This window comes from Barbus barbus, assembly GCF_936440315.1.
Source record: "Barbus barbus genome assembly, chromosome: 47".
NCBI lineage: Eukaryota > Metazoa > Chordata > Actinopteri > Cypriniformes > Cyprinidae > Barbus > Barbus barbus.
In genome coordinates, this window is record NC_136725.1 from 7,160,586 (window position 1) to 7,177,715 (window position 17,130).

General features: G+C 36.2%; 1 protein-coding gene across 1 annotated transcript in view; it reads left to right on the forward strand.

Annotated features, from left to right (window-relative positions):
* Positions 1–14,540, forward strand: part of LOC306865832 (protein unc-13 homolog B-like) — a gene marked incomplete at both ends in the record, with an annotated part of 80,822 nt that extends 66,282 nt beyond the window's left edge. The window contains 10 exons of the mRNA XM_079410660.1: positions 793–870; positions 6,158–6,246; positions 7,261–7,407; positions 7,505–7,628; positions 7,948–7,998; positions 9,745–9,822; positions 9,925–10,072; positions 11,630–11,722; positions 11,987–12,146; positions 14,255–14,540. Coding sequence (XP_079266786.1) covers positions 793–870; positions 6,158–6,246; positions 7,261–7,407; positions 7,505–7,628; positions 7,948–7,998; positions 9,745–9,822; positions 9,925–10,072; positions 11,630–11,722; positions 11,987–12,146; positions 14,255–14,540 — 1,254 coding nt within the window. The remainder of the gene's footprint in view (positions 1–792; positions 871–6,157; positions 6,247–7,260; positions 7,408–7,504; positions 7,629–7,947; positions 7,999–9,744; positions 9,823–9,924; positions 10,073–11,629; positions 11,723–11,986; positions 12,147–14,254) is intronic.
* Between the last annotated feature and the right edge of the window lie 2,590 nt (positions 14,541–17,130).

Consider the following 17,130-nt stretch of genomic DNA (forward strand, 5'->3'; position numbering starts at 1 on the left):
TAATAGATATGTAATACATAAGACATTTAATGTGAGTGTGTGTGTGCATGCACACTTAATTTATGATATGTGACCCTGGACCACAAAACCACTCATAAGGGTCAATATTTTTAAATTGAGGTTCATACATCATCTGAAAGCTGCATAAATAAGCTTTCCATTGATGCATGGTTCGTTAGGAGAGGACAATATTTGGCTGAGATATAACTATTTGAAATCTGGAATCTGAGGGTGCAAAAAAAATCTAAATATTGAGAAAATCGTCAAAATGAAGTTCTTGGCAATCCATATTACCAATCAAAAATTATGTTTTGATATATTTACGGTAGTACATTTACAAAATATTTTTATGGAACATTATCTTTACTTAACATCCTAATGATTTTTGGCATAAAAGAAAAATCGATAATTTTGACAATGTATTTTTGGCTGTTGCTACAAATATACCCCAGCGACTTAAGACTGGTTTTGTGGTCCAGGGTCACATATGTATATTTATATTTATATTTATATGATATTTATTCCATAGATTTATTTTAATGATATTATATTAGTAATTGTATTATATGTAAACATATTTTGGGTTATTTTTTAGTTAATTGCATTTTTAAAAATAAATCTGTAAAAAAATATATTTTTTTTAAACAAATTTTTATTTTAGCCCACATCCCTGTTGATATTAAAATATTTGCTTGCATTTAAAGCACATTTCGTGTACATGCTACACTGTACGTTAATGTTTTTTGTCATCTTTTCTAATAAATCTCTCTGTGTCTTCCTCTTTGTCCTCAGCCATGCGTCTTGATGAATAATGTCCAGCAGTTGCGTGTCCAGCTTGAGAAGATGTTTGAATCTATGGGTGCCAAACAGGTAGGAGAGCAGCAGGGGAAGGTGACCTTCTCTAAGCAAAGTCATTTGTCCTCTCCTCATTTGTCTGGGACATCAGAGGACATCAGCAGCCTGTTGTCTCTCTCAGCATATTAAGAGAACTCTCCCTGTTGTATCCAGATGGGCTTGATGCAGCGTTGTTGTCTTGTCATTTATACAGTCAATGATTTGCTTGCAGGTTTATTTAGGCAAGATATAAATAAAGTGTTCACGTCAGGGGTTTCACAACTGTTTTTTTACTTGGATAATTTCATTATGCTTGGCATGTATTGCGTTCATTAGCGTTTTGGCTGATGTTAAAGCAGGATTTGTGTCTTTTCTCCTCAGATTGCCACAGAGGAAGCCAGGGTATGACTAGAATTTAGATCTCTTTAGATGATAGGAAAAAAGTAGAGTAGTTTTTGAGCCATTGTGAATGATTGTAAACCAGAAGGTTCGAATTTTCTCCAAGACGACATGATTGCAGAATCATGTGATTTAACATTATTTTTTTTTATAAAGTTGGATACAATAGTGGACCCTGAGGAGGAGGAGGAGGAAGAGGAGGTGGGTACACAGTGTCCAAAATTACACATCTATAAAGTATGTGCGTTCCTAAAGGAACCCCATAGAGACGGATGCTTTGAGAGACTTATTATTACACGTATTACTATTCTTCTGTGATTTAATCAGGTTGTGGAGGAAAATGTGAAAGATGGCAAGGTGGGTACAAGTAGGCTAGATGTGTTAAATAGCTCAGCTCTGGCCACTCACCCAAACTCCAATCTAGTGAAAGCAATTACATAGAATTAAAGTGAAAAAGTAGTTTTGAAAGTAGAGTAGTTGCTTGTGTTGAGCAGTATATTGAATTCATGCTTGATTAGGACTCTGATGTCATGAATCCTGTTGGATCAGGTGAATTTGAATTTGTGTGGTTGTATTCATTCAGGGAGGATGAGAGATTGTGGTTTGTGTGTGTGTGTGTGTGAGTTGTGGCTTTAGAGTCTGTGTCTCAGGCTGATTAGTAAAGGATTAGTGAAGTCTTACTTGCGTTTCTGTGCATGAGACAATGACGTCGGACTCTCCACATTGCTGATCTGTTTATTTTCTGTTTACTTGATATTTTAGTATTATTTTGTTAGATTTGTTGAACAGCAGGACAGATAAATCCCAGTCTCGGATTCAGGTTGTTGTAGTTGACTAAATGTTGTCTTTTAAAAACTAGTTAGGTGATTTTTTTTGTAAATGACAATTTGGAGTTTTCATCATTTACTTTCAAAAACTGAATAATTCTGAATTAGGGATGTTGTAGGATTTTTTTTTTTTACTTAAAAACAAGAATGTATTAAGATATTTTTTTTTCAGTGCATAAACTATGGAAGCCCATTTCTGCTACTGAATAAAAACTGACTTTATACCTCACAATTGTTGAGTTTATATCTTACAATTCTGAGAAAAAAGTCATAATTGTGAGTTTGTATCACTCAATTCTGAGAAGAAAAAAGTGTTATGAATTGTGAGATGTGAACATACAATTGTGAGAAAAATAGTCAGAATTGCACGATAAAAAGTCAATTACCTTTTTTTTATTTGTTATTCAGTGGCAGAAACAGGCTTCCGTAGTTTAAAAAGTCAAAAGTCGTTAAAGTCGTGACGTATTGTCAAGTATGGTGACCCATACTCGAAATTGGTGCTCTGTGTTTAACCCATCCAAGTGCACACACACAGCAGTGAGTAGTGAACAAATGCACACACACACACACACACACACACCCGGAGCAGTGGGCAGCCATGCTGCAGCGCCCGGGGAGCAATTGGGGGTTCGGTGCCTTGCTCAAGGGCACCTCAGTCGTGGTATTGAGGGTGGAGAGAGCGCTGTACATTCACTCCCCCCACCTACAATCCCTGCCGGCCGGGGACTCGAACCCGCAACCTTTCGATTACGAGTCCGACTCTCTAACCATTAGGCCACGACTTCCGCCATTTATCTCGTTTATGCACTGAGAAAAAAAATCTTAATACTTCCCCCTACAAAATCCATAAAAAAACACCCCTAAAACAAGGCAAGTAAAACTGCATATGAAAAACAGTTAATTGAAAGTGTAAAATGTGAAGTGTAGAAGGTGTATAAACAAGTGAATTTAAAATGTAACGTTTATGTAAAGTTTTTTTTTTTACCCAATTGGAAAATTTTAAGTTTTAAATATATATTCACTTACCTTTTATCAGATATATGCTTAAAACATAACCTTTTAACTTTATGATGAAAAGAGACATTATTGAAACCTGATAAATGTACTTGAAGTATCATAAAGAAAAATGTCAGGATGAGGGTCTTTTATGTACTTTATGTACTTTTCAAGAACATTCAGCCGGTTTTAATGGTTTTTTTGTATATACTGGAAAACTAGTAACCTAGATAACAGATCACTTAGATTACTGTAGGTGGTTCTAAAGGAGTTTGTCCCATTTGCATCCACATTTCAGGATGTATGCATCTCAGAAAAGGAACAGAATCAAATGTATCTCAGGTTTACTCTACAAGGACATCTGCTGGCCAGTTATCTCCACAGCACACTGGTTAGGAAGGTGGTACATAAAGACAGGCTCGTATTTGTATGGTGGCACACATTAGTTTCAGTCTGACTGTATGATGTGGCTTCTGTCCCCAGCTGGAAGAGAGTGAGGATGAGGAGGACGAGTTACAGGAGGTTTGTTATTGGATCATCCATGCTGGATTCATGGTTGTGTTCCATCTGTTATTGTCTTTTTAATCCAACAATTTCCCATGCGCCCCATTCCAGCCCACAGACACGCCGCTGTCCCAGTGATCAGCCGTGTCTGAACTGTGTGTAAACTCCCATCCGTGCCTCAGCCCCTTTAACACTGGCTCACTGTGACCTTCATCTCGTGTCTGTGATTTTATAGGGGAATTTAATACATTCGGGAGAAAACTTCACTTCATGCCCTCCACAAATCTCCAACCCGTAACAGACAGTCAGTGTATAGACTAAATTTCAAATCACTAAAGGGTGAATAAATAATAACCAGGGTTATACTGTATAATAGCTTTTATGTAATGTACACTACCATTCATTCAAAAGCTTGGGGTCACTAAGATTTTGTATTTTTTTTAAATAATATCTTTATGCAGCAAAGATGCATTAAATTAATCAAAAGTGATGGTAAAGACATCAATACTTTACAAAATTTTTCAAATGTTGTTCTTCTGAACTTTCTATGAATCCAAAAAATCCTGAGAAAAATAGCATTATGGTTGCCACAAAAATATTAATCAGCACAGCATTGATAATAATAAGAAATGTTTCTTAAGCATCAAATCAACATATTAGAATGGTTTCTGAAGGATCATGTGACAGACAACTGGAGTAATGATGCTGAAAATACAGCTTTGCATCATAATAAATTACATTTTAACATATAACAAGTATATATATCGCGATTAATCGCATCCAAAATAAAATTTTTGTTTACATAAATACATACAGTACACACACACATATTATGTATATAAAAATACAAACACATACAATACATGTTTTGAAAATACTTGCATGTATTTACATGTATATATTTATATTCATATAATATTATATATAAATATATTTAATATATAAACATAACATATTTTTCTTAAATGTATACATGCATGTATGTGTATTTATTTATATATATATATATACATAATAAATATGCACAGTACACAAATATATTTTGTAAACAAACTTTTGAATGCGATTAATCGTTTGACAGCACTAATATGTGTGTGTATATATATATATATATATATATGTATGCGTGTGTGTGGTATGTGTGTGTGTGTGTGTGTGTGTGTATGTATATGCGTGTGTGTGGTATGTATGTATACACATATACATACACATACACACACACACACGATAATCACAATAAGGAAATGGTTCACCAAAACTTTGTATGTATTCATTGTTTGAATGGTATTATTTTCCTAAATCTTGGAATATTGCAAATCTCATGTATAAATATAAAGTAAACCAATATTTAGTTTAACCTCATGAGGTGAACTAAACCGTTTTCTTACTAGATGAAAAAACTAAGTTCAATTCTATTCTATTCTGTACCCCGTTCATAGAAAGTGCCTTTTGGAATGTCATCTTTTCATTTTAATATTCACTCTTTTAACCATCACTCTAGTGTTGCCCCCATACAGCACAGTTTTACTGTTCCTTTATATATGAGTGATTGACATAAAAACAGATTTTGATAGATTTTTTTCCTCAACCCTGCCCATAGATGGACATCTCAGAGGACAAGGTGTGTATCGAGTCCCTTGAGTCAGAAAGTGATTCATTTGTTCCTGAATTTAAATATAAATGTACTTTTTTACATTCAGATAATCATCTTGATTTGCACATGGTACATAATTATACACTATTTCTTTATATCTCTGAAAAGCCTGAGAAAGCAGACAGGGAGCAGAAGGTGAGACTCGGAACTTGTTTCTCACTCCTGTGTTCAAGTCATTTAATATCTGTTCAACCAATCCCTTTGATAGATTCATGTTGTCTCTCAGCCTTCCTATTGGTCCAGAAATCAAGAAAAATAAATATCTTTATTTGATTGAAAGAAAGAGAGATTGTTCATTAGCATGACGAAACGTTGAACATTTTGTGATTGGTTGATTGTGGTTGGTACTTTGAGCCAATAGGATGGTCATATTCAAATGACCCTGACTTTTATTGCTTATGATTGGGCGAACATGAGGGCAGTAGTATTTCATCTGCAGTACAAACTATATACTACTAGTATTCTCTAGTATACCAGAATAACTAAACCCATAGCTCCTCCCTCCCTCAGTCCTGCTCATTAGTCTGGTTTTTACTGGGTTATGACATGATTGTTGAAATGACTAAAAGTGAAACATCCCTTTGCTCTTTCTGAAGGTGGCGGTCAGCAGTAAACAGGTGGGTTACTCAGCCTGTGCGGTTATACAGTGCATGTGTGTTTGAGAGCTCATAAACAGAGCACCTGTACAGTAGAGGACTCCAGTTCGGTCTTTCTTTATTTCCTCCCCTCCTTCTCTCACTGGGACTGTATGAATTCTACAGGCTGTTTTGCCCCATCACCGTAAACTGGTATTTTCACCCCATCTGAACTGTTATATCATCACATCGGTCTTATGAAGATGGTGTTTGTGCATTGGGTGAAGTGGTGTTTTTTTTAAAATAATGTGATGGTGGAGAGCCTCAGTACTAATCGGAGCTGTTTGTTTGTGTTTCTCATTCTGCAGTTGGACACCGAGGCCAGTGACATCCTGAACGATCTCCAGGTCAAGCTGAACAACGTCTTGGACGAGCTGAGCAGCACCTTTGGAAACACGTCAGTGTTTATAGATCATATACATATGGGTTAATCACATAATAATGTACAGATTATAAAACCCAAAACAAAACATTTAAGAAATGATATTTTGAATAAAGGAAAATAAGCCTTCTTTTCAGGAAAATGTGTATTTTAACATTAGTTTCTGACATTTCAAGAGAATTAAGCGTACTTCCACCATTTCTTCAAAATTTCTCTTTTGTAGCGCAGTATTCTTTTTTTACTGCATTTTTAAAGCATAAGTTCAGTATAATTATTAATTTCAGAATTTATTCTTTAATAAATACAGTAAAAAAAATTGGTGTGTAATTGTCAATGTTTCTTGTGCTGTGACTTAAATTTATACGAAATTTATTACATATTAATATAACTTAATATATTCAGATTAGGCACAAGGCAGCACAAAAATACTGAGAAATATTAAGTTTACACAATTTCAGCATTTATAACTTTTACAGTAAATACTTATATTATATTTATATTACTTATATTATATTCATGATAATTGGGAGGAATGTCAGCTTTATGAAAATCTTATTTGCATTTGCAATGTTGTGTTATTCCCAGTGGCGATTCTCATTACTGTAATAAGGTATTCTTATTGTGTCAAAACATACTGATATAAATACTAAAGAATTGAATAAGCATAATAAATATCAATACATTTTTATTATAATTAAGAGAATCAGAGAGGATGCTTAATTGACATAAAAACAAACCCAATTAAGAAATCTCAGTTAGACAAACAGGCTTTATTTCATCATACAAATTTCTTTCGGTTTCATTACACTCATCCATTTCTGCAATTAAGTTAAACATATGTAGGTCTTTGGTGCTCTTGAAATGAATGTAGGTTCTAGTCTGGCTGGCATCATATCTCAAAATCTCTGTGTTGAGTAAAGTTTAAAATCTCCTAAATTAATCTACATTCATTTAACACTTTTGCACAACCCCTCTTACTTCAGTCTAGCATGTTTCTTCTCATCGCTGAACTCTGATCTTCCGCTGTAGTTTCCAGAGCCGCATTGATGACTGCATGCGTCAGATGGCCAGTCTGCTGTACCAGATCAAGGGTCCCGTGAACGCCAACACCCGTAACCAGGTGGAGGCCGACTCCGATAACATGCTGCGGCCACTGATGGACTTCCTGGATGCAAAGTGAGCAAAACTCTTCTCGCCTGTACAGAAACTATTATTACTGTACCTGAAACCTGTCCTGATGTGTGTGTGTGTGTGTGTGTGTGTTTGTGAGCAGTCTGATGCTGTTTGCCTCAGTGTGTGAGAAAACCGTGCTGAAGCGAGTGCTGAAGGAGCTGTGGAGAATCGTGATGAACAGTCTTGAGAAGACCATCATCCTTCCTCAGGGCAATGACACCTTTGTAAGACCTGTATGACTAGATTGATCCTAAATACATTATCATTTTTTTCCAGACAAAACTGCTTAAAGTGCTTCTTTGTTTTATTATTTAGTCCCTAACAATGTTATTTGACCATTAAACTCTTCATTTTAAGAGCCAGTGGCTCATTGGTAATTTTTAATTTTTTTTGCCTGGAACCTTTTGAGTGTTTCCTGTAAGAAATACATCAAGTCTTGAATGCGTTTTTAATGAATGATCTCCTCCTGTAAAATCCATGTTCTATATGTAAAGATTTCTTTGCCCACTTCAACGCTGTAATGATTTTATCTCTTCCTGGCAGGGAATGATCTTTTCAGCGGCTAAAGAATTGGGTCAGCTCTCCAAACTCAAGGTACCGCTCCAGGCTGGTTTAATCCGGACTATGATCTCTTTAAACCAGCTCAGAGCTCAGCAAGAGAATACAGATGAAGGGCCTCGGTTTAAATGCTATCTACATGTTTATGTATCATCACATGCTTAAAACTGTGTTTTAATACATGCTTTTAAACAGAATATCCCATCAAACCTTGGGCCAGAATTTTTCTGTATTTCTGACACCATGACTTTTCTTGTAATTGTGATTTTTATATACAACATGTGACTACATCTCATAATTGCAACTTTTGTTCTTAATAACGTTTTGTTCTTTTTCATTTATTTTTATTATAACTTTAATGTTTTTTCCTTTTTTTTTTTTTTACATAGACTGGCACGTGACATGCAGGGGAAAAAAGTTAACTGTACGCTCAATATAATAATTTGTTCCCTCGTTTTAAAGGGGTCATCAGAAACAAATTTCACTTTTTAAGTTGTTTGAACATAAATGTGTGTTGGAAGCGTGTGTACACATCCATCCTATAATGATAAAAATCCACCCAGTGTTTTTTAAATCCCCATTTTAAAATCCCCTTTCTAAAAAATCAGGCTGTTCTGAGATTCCTTAACGTAGTTCTGTTCAGGCCGCTCCCACGATAGTTGATTGACAAGACCGTCTTACCTTAGACCTGCCCTGAGTGAGCTGTAAACAGTCCGACCGCCTTTGTGTCGACTCCGGTGCAGGGAAAACAAGATGTCTCCGATTAAGCGATTGAGGCATTTTGTTGTTGAATGTAATAATGAATATAGCAGTCGTCATTTACTCCGGACATCTGAGCTGCTGAAGACACAGAGGATTAACGTTACTTTCGCTTTGAAGGGAATGCACCGATCCCCGATCTGCCTAAATGTGTCTGTTCACGCGAATCATTCTTGATCCAGCTTCATCTACAGAAGAAGTGGGTCTAAGGGTTTTTTATGAATCTTTGCAAATCGCCTTTCCTAATATATGCTAGTTAGCCAGTTTCGTGGCTGACGTTTACCGTCTGCTCGTCACTCCACAGAAGAGAGGGGCGGGGTCAGCAGAGCTCATTAGCATTTAAAGCAACATGGACTAGAATGGCTTGCTAAAAAAAGAGCTGATTTTGACAGGGTAAAAAAGGTGTTTTTTATACTACCATTGAGACATTTTAACCAAAGTATGCTATAGACTTTTCATTAAGACCCTAAAGAATCATATCATCTTGTGGAAAATGGGCATCCATTGACCCCTTTAAGTAAATTGTACGCTCAATATAAATAGTTCCCCCGTTTTAAGTAAATTGTGCACTCGATATAATAATTTGTTCCTTTGTTTTAAGTAAATTGGACGCTCAATATAATTTTTCCCCCTCATTTTAAGTAAATTGTGTGCACTAAATAATGATTCATGCCCTTTTTTCAAGTAAATCGTGTGCATGACTGGAAGTACAACTAATTATTTTGTGATTTTTGATTTTAATTAAAATGAGAGAACAAGTTAGTAAATCATGCGCACTTTTTTTTTTCTGCATGACATGTTCAGAGCTCCGTAGTTTTTTACTCTAAATTGGAAAAAAGTTTCCATGAGTTTCTGGTTTCAGAAATACAAATATTTTAGCATATCACTGCTTATATTTACAAATCAATGATCTATTCAATCAACTATTCAGTGTTGAGATCTAAACCCACTGATTTTGATTTGATTTGTATTAGAGGGCATTTTATCACTTGTATGGGTTTTTAATGTTACTTGGCTCTGTAGGATCACATGTCTGGTGATGCTAAAAGCTTGACGCCCAAGCAGTGTGCGGTCATGGATGTGGCCCTTGATACCATAAAGGTATAAATTACATTTTCTTTAAAAGCAGCAATAAATTTCCATGTTGTTTCATAGCAGTGGTGTGTACACATCTAATATTTGATTATTTGCTATCCACTGCAGCAATACTTCCACGCTGGAGGAAATGGTCTGAAGAAGGCCTTCCTGGAGAAAAGTCCTGAACTGTCCTCACTGAGACATGCGCTGTCCCTCTATACCCAGACCACCGACACGCTTATTAAGACGTTTGTTACTACTCAGCATGCTCAAGGTGACACATCCATGCAGTTTGATACACATAACAGATATCATAACATCAATATTAAGAAATAATATGAAAATTTAGTCATCATTTACTCATGTTGTTTTGAACCTCTATGACTTACTTTCTTTTGTGGAACATAAAAAGACCCCTCCCACCCCCACCCCCATCCTCCTATAATTTTTTTATTTCCTATTCTAATTTTTTTAATTGTTATTGTTTGATCTCATAGAGATGAGTTCGTAAAACAATACACTAGGTGGCATTATTGAGCTGTGGATTCATTTGTGCATTTGTGTACTTTTTGTACTGCAACGTTCTCTTCAAGCTTTATCTGTCTTTTACTTCATGTGTCTACTGTCCATGTTTCTCTGCTGTTGTTACAGTTCTCTGTCTTATTTTTAACACTTTGCTTTTGAACTTTCTCTTCCAATGCTTTTCTGCTTCTGTCTCTGCCTCAAGTGCATAATGGGAAGGGTATGAGGATAACACCTAGTGAGAAAATACAGCCGTCTAGGGGTAGGTCACCACAGACTTCCTGAGACCCAAGTACCCTCTCACGAATAAATCACAGCCCCCTCTCCACATCTGTTCCTAGATGTGTTTTGGTTGTTTGTCCTCTGATGTGGTGAATCTCACAATCACCATGTCATATTTCATCCCAAACTTAAAATAAATAAATATTATTTTACATTAAGAAAATCAAGCCTATTTTAGGATCATTAAAGACCCCATGAATTTGCGCAGTTAATTTTTCCCCGATGTATTAATATTTCCAGGAAGTTGAGAGAGTGTTTTTTTTAAATGGCCAGTAGTCTGATTATGGCTGTGAGCCCTGATTTGCTACTTGGTGTTGTAAGGTAGGTTGTATTAGTGGTATTATTTTCATTCTAGAGAGCATTTGATTGGATACAAATTTGGACACACCCATAAGTGCAGAATGCCTCATCAAAATATCTGTTGTCTTGGAAAATAAAAGTTGTAAACTGAGAATAAATATTTGAAGCATACTAGCATCTAAATGACCTCAATGCTAATGTGGATTAAAAGCTACAAAACATTTCACATTTCTTCACCCAGTGAGCTCCCACTGTAATTTAGGCTTTGTGTTCCCATCATCATTGTCATCGCTTCCTTTTTCTGTAAATTAAGACACAGGCCCAGCTAGTACATTTTTCCTTAAGATTTTCTTAAAAGCTCCATCATGCATGTGAGGCCTGTGATTGCACAGTGTTTTTGTGTACCATGTGTAAATTTGTGTACCATATTTTGGGGAAAAATTTGTACCCAAAGGTGAGCTAAACCCATCCTCCTTTAGGGGACATTTAAGGATGTTCTTATTTGTAACAACAAGATAAAAAAAAATATATGTATAATATTATAATATTATTATTATTATTATTATTATTATTATTATTGTTGTTGTTAAGATGAAGGGCATTTTCTGTGAGGGTTAGGTTGTAGTAATTATAACTAGCTCAGTATTAAAAACAGCAGTCTATGGAATGTCACCATTTTTATAACTAAGGTGTGTGTGTGTGTGTGTGTGTGTGTGTGTGTGTGTAGGCTCAGGAGTTGATAAACCAGTAGGGGAAGTATCCATCCAGATCGACCTCTTCACTCACCCGGGCACAGGAGAGCATAAAGTTACAGTTAAAGGTAAGTCTAATTGCATCTTTACCATGTTTAAGCGAGCCTCATCTCTCCAGCCCTCTACATTGCGAGTAAATTACTAAATCTTCACCCTGGGCGACTAAATTATGTAATATTAGCTATTGGCTAATAAATTCTCAGATTTTACTTGTGTGTTAGTTGAAGACTAATTTACTAGCCAATGGCGATTCAATTGCCAAGGTCTCTGTAGAGGGTTGCTGTCCCACAGGTGTATTTTCTGATGGCTAAATTACATGTCTTTGTTTCTAGTTGTGGCTGCTAATGATCTGAAGTGGCAGACGTCTGGGATGTTCCGGCCATTTGTGGAGGCCACCATGATCGGCCCTCATCTCAGCGACAAGAAGCGCAAGTTCACCACCAAATCAAAGAACAACAGCTGGGCGCCCAAATTCAACGAGACCTTCCATTTGTGAGTGCAAAATATAGCCATTCACAACTAATGAGATTAATGAATAGAATAACAGTACATTAAACGATGATGTGTGAGGAAATTAAATAAGACCACAAAATGGGAGCCTCTCTTTCTTTCACAATTTTTGAAAAAGAATGATGATCATTGTACAAATAATATTGCCAGAACACCAATACAAATAAAGCATTTGAAGGCTAAAAAGGCGTAACGGATAACATGGATGGATAAACAGAGATGGATGGATGGATGGTTAAACAGATAGACAGATGGGTGGATAGATGGATGGACATATGGATGGATGAACAGAGGCAGATAGGTGGATGAATGGATGAACAGATAAATGGATGGATGGATGGATGGATGGATGGATGGATGGATGAACGGATAGATAGATGGATGGATGGACGGATAGGTAGATGGATGGATGAACAGGCAGATAGGTGTATGGATGGATGAATGGATGGACCGATATAGAGATTTGTGGATGGATGGATGAACAGGTAGATGGGTGGGTGGATGAATGAACAGATAGATGGGTGGATAGATGATGGATAGATAAACAGATAGATAGACAGATGGATGGATGGGTGGATGGAAAAACAGACAGATGGATGGATGGAGGGATGAACAGATTGACAGATGTGTGGATGATGATGGACGGATGAATGAACAGATAGATGAGTGGATTGGATGGACGGATAGATGAATAGGTGGAAGAATGGATGGATGAACAGATAGATGGGTGGATGGATAAACGGATAGATGGATGGGTGGATGAATAAATGGATGAAGAGGGACAGGTGGGGGGGTTGGATGGATGAACAGAATGATGGGTGGACAGATGAACGGATGTGTGGATGAATGGATGGATGAACAGACAGATATATGGGTGGATGGATGGATGAACAGATAGATATATGGGTGGGTTAATGGATGAACAGATAGATGGGTGAATGGATGGATGAACAGACAGATATATTGGTGGATGGATGGATGAACAGATAGATGAGTGGATGGACAGATGAATGGATGGGTGGTTGAATTGATGGATGAACAGACAGATATATTGGTGGATGGATGGATGAACAGATAGATGAGTGGATGGACAGATGAATGGATGGGTGGTTGAATTGATGAATGAACAGACAGATATATTGGTGGATGGATGGATGAACAGATAGATATATGGGTGGATTAATGGATGAACAGATAGATGGGTGAATGGATGGATGAACAGACAGATATATTGGTGGATGGATGGATGAACAGACAGATATATGGGTGGATGAATGGAGGAACAGATAGATATATGGGTGGATTAATGGATGAACAGATAGATGAGTGGATGGACAGATGAATGGATGGGTGGTTGAATTGATGGATGAACAGACAGATATATTGGTGGATGGATGGAGGAACAGATAGATGAGTGGATGGACAGATGAATGGATGGGTGGTTGAATTGATGAATGAACAGACAGATATATTGGTGGATGGATGGATGAACAGATAGATATATGGGTGGATTAATGGATGAACAGATAGATGGGTGAATGGATGGATGAACAGACAGATATATTGGTGGATGGATGGATGAACAGACAGATATATTGGTGGATGGATGGATGAACAGATAGATATATGGGTGGATGGATGGATGAACAGACAGATATATTGGTGGATGGATGGATGAACAGATAGATATATGGGTGGATGAATGGATGAACAGATAGATGGGTGGATGGACAGATTAATGGATGGATGAACAGATACACAGATGAGTGTGTATTAAATGTGTATTATAAAATTTTTAAAAAGAAAACAATAAGACATGTATTAAACACTTGAATTATAAATACTGAATTATTACATATTTATTTGCCAATATTGGACATTTAATTGTTCATTTAAATTTGTGTTTTTTATTTTTCTCAGACAAAATTCTATATATTTTAATGTAGATTGTTTTCAATTATTATGTGTATGAGCAAGAATTTAAATATGCACTCATTACTGCACCTCTGCATTCAATAAGATTTTTAAAGAGCAAAGGGAGAGTGACTAATAGTGAATCATACTCGTACCTTCTCTCTCTCTCTGTGCAGTATTCTTGGGAACGAGGATGGGCCGGAGTGTTATGAGCTGCAGGTGTGTGTGAAGGACTACTGCTTCGGCCGCGCGGACCGTGTGGTCGGTATCGCCGTCATACAGTTGCGTGATGTCGCGCCGAGGGCCAGCTGCGCCTGCTGGTGTCCACTGGGCCCACAGATACACATTGATGACACGGGCCTCACCGTCATGCGCATCCTCTCCCAGCGCTCGGGTGACGAGGTGGCCAAAGAGTTCGTCAAACTCAAGTCTGAGACTCGCTCGGCCGAGGAGGGGAGGTGAGGATGTTCCTACTACAGAAGACAATCTCAGACTCTTAAGTGTTGAATGGACGTCAATACTGTCACCTTTTTGTGTCCACACCAATGTTTTTGCTGCCCACTGACACCCACAGAGAAGGGCTTTCAGCGGTTCAAGAGAGGCCATGTGACATAATTTATAAAGAGCTCTGTTAGTGTAGCAGTGGATGAGGAGGAGTCATCCAGAAGAAAAGACTGAACAAATATTTACAAATATTGATATTAATATAAAAAACACACTCACATCCAGCCACTAACAAACTAGCAAAGGACTTGTTAGGGTAGATACCAGATACAAGTAGTGAGGGATAGACATACAGTACTGGGTTATATTGTGCCAAAATTTAGTCTAATTTAGTTTTTTTGTCCATTGGATATTTTTTAGATAATTATGTATATGGGTGAATCTCATGAAAACATTTAGCTCAAAAATTAAATATACAATATAATTAAATGTTACATTAAATATAATTAGAATAACAAATTATTATTAAATTAATAAAATAAGAAATATAATATTACATTTATAATTTTTTTTTAAATTGTACATTTGGATTTATTTTCTTAAGTTAATTTCCTTTTGAAACTCTCGTATGTATTTATTTATTAATTGTTTTACTAATAATTGCAATGGTGATTTTTTTTTTTTTTTTTTTTTTTTTTTTTTTTTAAAACAAGTAAATTAATGTCATACAATAAATATGTATTTAATATGCAAGTACTTTGATTTTATATGAATATATGACACTTTATAATATATTATAAATAGAATTAAGTAATATAAAATAATTAATATAAAACAAATAAATGTATTTCACAATGGAAATAATATTAACTTATTAAAAAATGACTAAATACATTTTTTTTATTATTATTTTGGAGTTGAACTTTGACCCAGACATTTTTTTAATGAAATGCATCCATTTTCAATGTTTTGATAAATTTAATAATCATTGCAAAAAGTACAGACATGTCTATCCCTCGCAAATATGTTTGCAAGAAAAAAATGGTGTCAATCCCTGACTTGAGGTCCTTTTGACATCCAACCAGTAGATGGCGCTGTGAGTGTGCTGGGTCATTATTTTGGTATCGTCTGTTGTAGTATAGAGATTCCACATCCATTCGTGCACTTTTTCCTCTGTAAACACCCCTTTTGCCATGTGTTTATTGCCTTATTTTGTTGATGCTGTGAATGTGTCAAGTTGAAATATAATGATTATGATTATGAACGTTGTGGCTCCAGAGACAGTGTTTGTGTCCTAGGGGCCAGGTCTCATTCACTTAGTGTTATGGAGTGATTAGTTGCATGAATGAACCAGAATAAGTAATCTGAACGGACAACTTGGGGTGGGGGGTTTGTAGTGAGGTATCAAATACATTTCACTCCATTTCCGAGTTAGCTCACAACGTGACGCATCCGTCAGCCGAAAGTGTGCCTTTCTTACAGGCTTTGTGACCGCTCAGATGATGGATGACCTGTTTGCACCTCAGCCCACTGATCTTCTGCCTCTTACGGTCACCATTCATTTCAAAAGCGAGCGGTACTTCAGCCGTCATCTATGACCAGTAGGTGGCAGCAATAATCTCGAGTTCACATTTACACCTGCTTCATCACCCACAAAAAAAGACAATGCAGCATCATCGGACAGTATTGAAGCTAAAAATGTGTGAATGCTTTAATGGGGTGTCGTGTAATATTTTTCAATACTTTCTGTAGTGGAAAGAAAGCGCTGAGAAAATACAAACGTAAACAAATATCAGATCAAGCTCAAATGTGATCACTGATCAATTAAAGAGGAGTAGATTTTTTTTTTTTTTCCTCAAAGCGGCCTTATTTGTCTGATCATTTCTATTTAAATTATTTTAACCTTTTTTTCTTTAAGTAAAAACGAGTCCTTTTTTTCTGTGAAGTCTTGTTGTTACGCCGTTTCTTTTTGAATGACTGCTTTATCTTCTTTAGTTGTTCATTTTGAGGATTTTTATACTGTTATGCTTTGTTTTTCCAGAAACGACTGCAAAAACAAAGAGGAAAGAGACAGTAACACTAGATTTGTCCCCTCATTTGTTTCCTGTGCAAAAAGTCTCACCTTGTTAATCCAAATTTCAACGTATAAATATTGTATTTTTCACGAAACACTGCCAATATGTAAATGTATGTTGATATTGCCAATTATTATTGTGACTGTTGAACCTGTTATTTATTTCTGTACATTTCTCACTTCTAACTCTGTGTCACTTTATATACGGTTACCGCTGTTTAGGCCAGCAGTGTTTGGACTGTATTTTAGGAGGGAACTGTCACTCTTTGTAATATACACACATTCCTCGTGCCAACTTGTGGAAGTTCTCACTTTTTTTTAAACTCTTGAAACAACACTGACAATTAATACTGGCATGTATGGGACTTTACTCGGTTTTACTGAGTTTACTCACATTTTTGAAGTTATATTGGTATTGTACACAGTCACTGACAAGGAAAAATGTGTTATTAAAAGGTATGTGTGCACACTCCAACAAATTAATTTATACATAAAGTCTCTTAAACTAATGTTTTATGCTGGTTTGGTGTTATT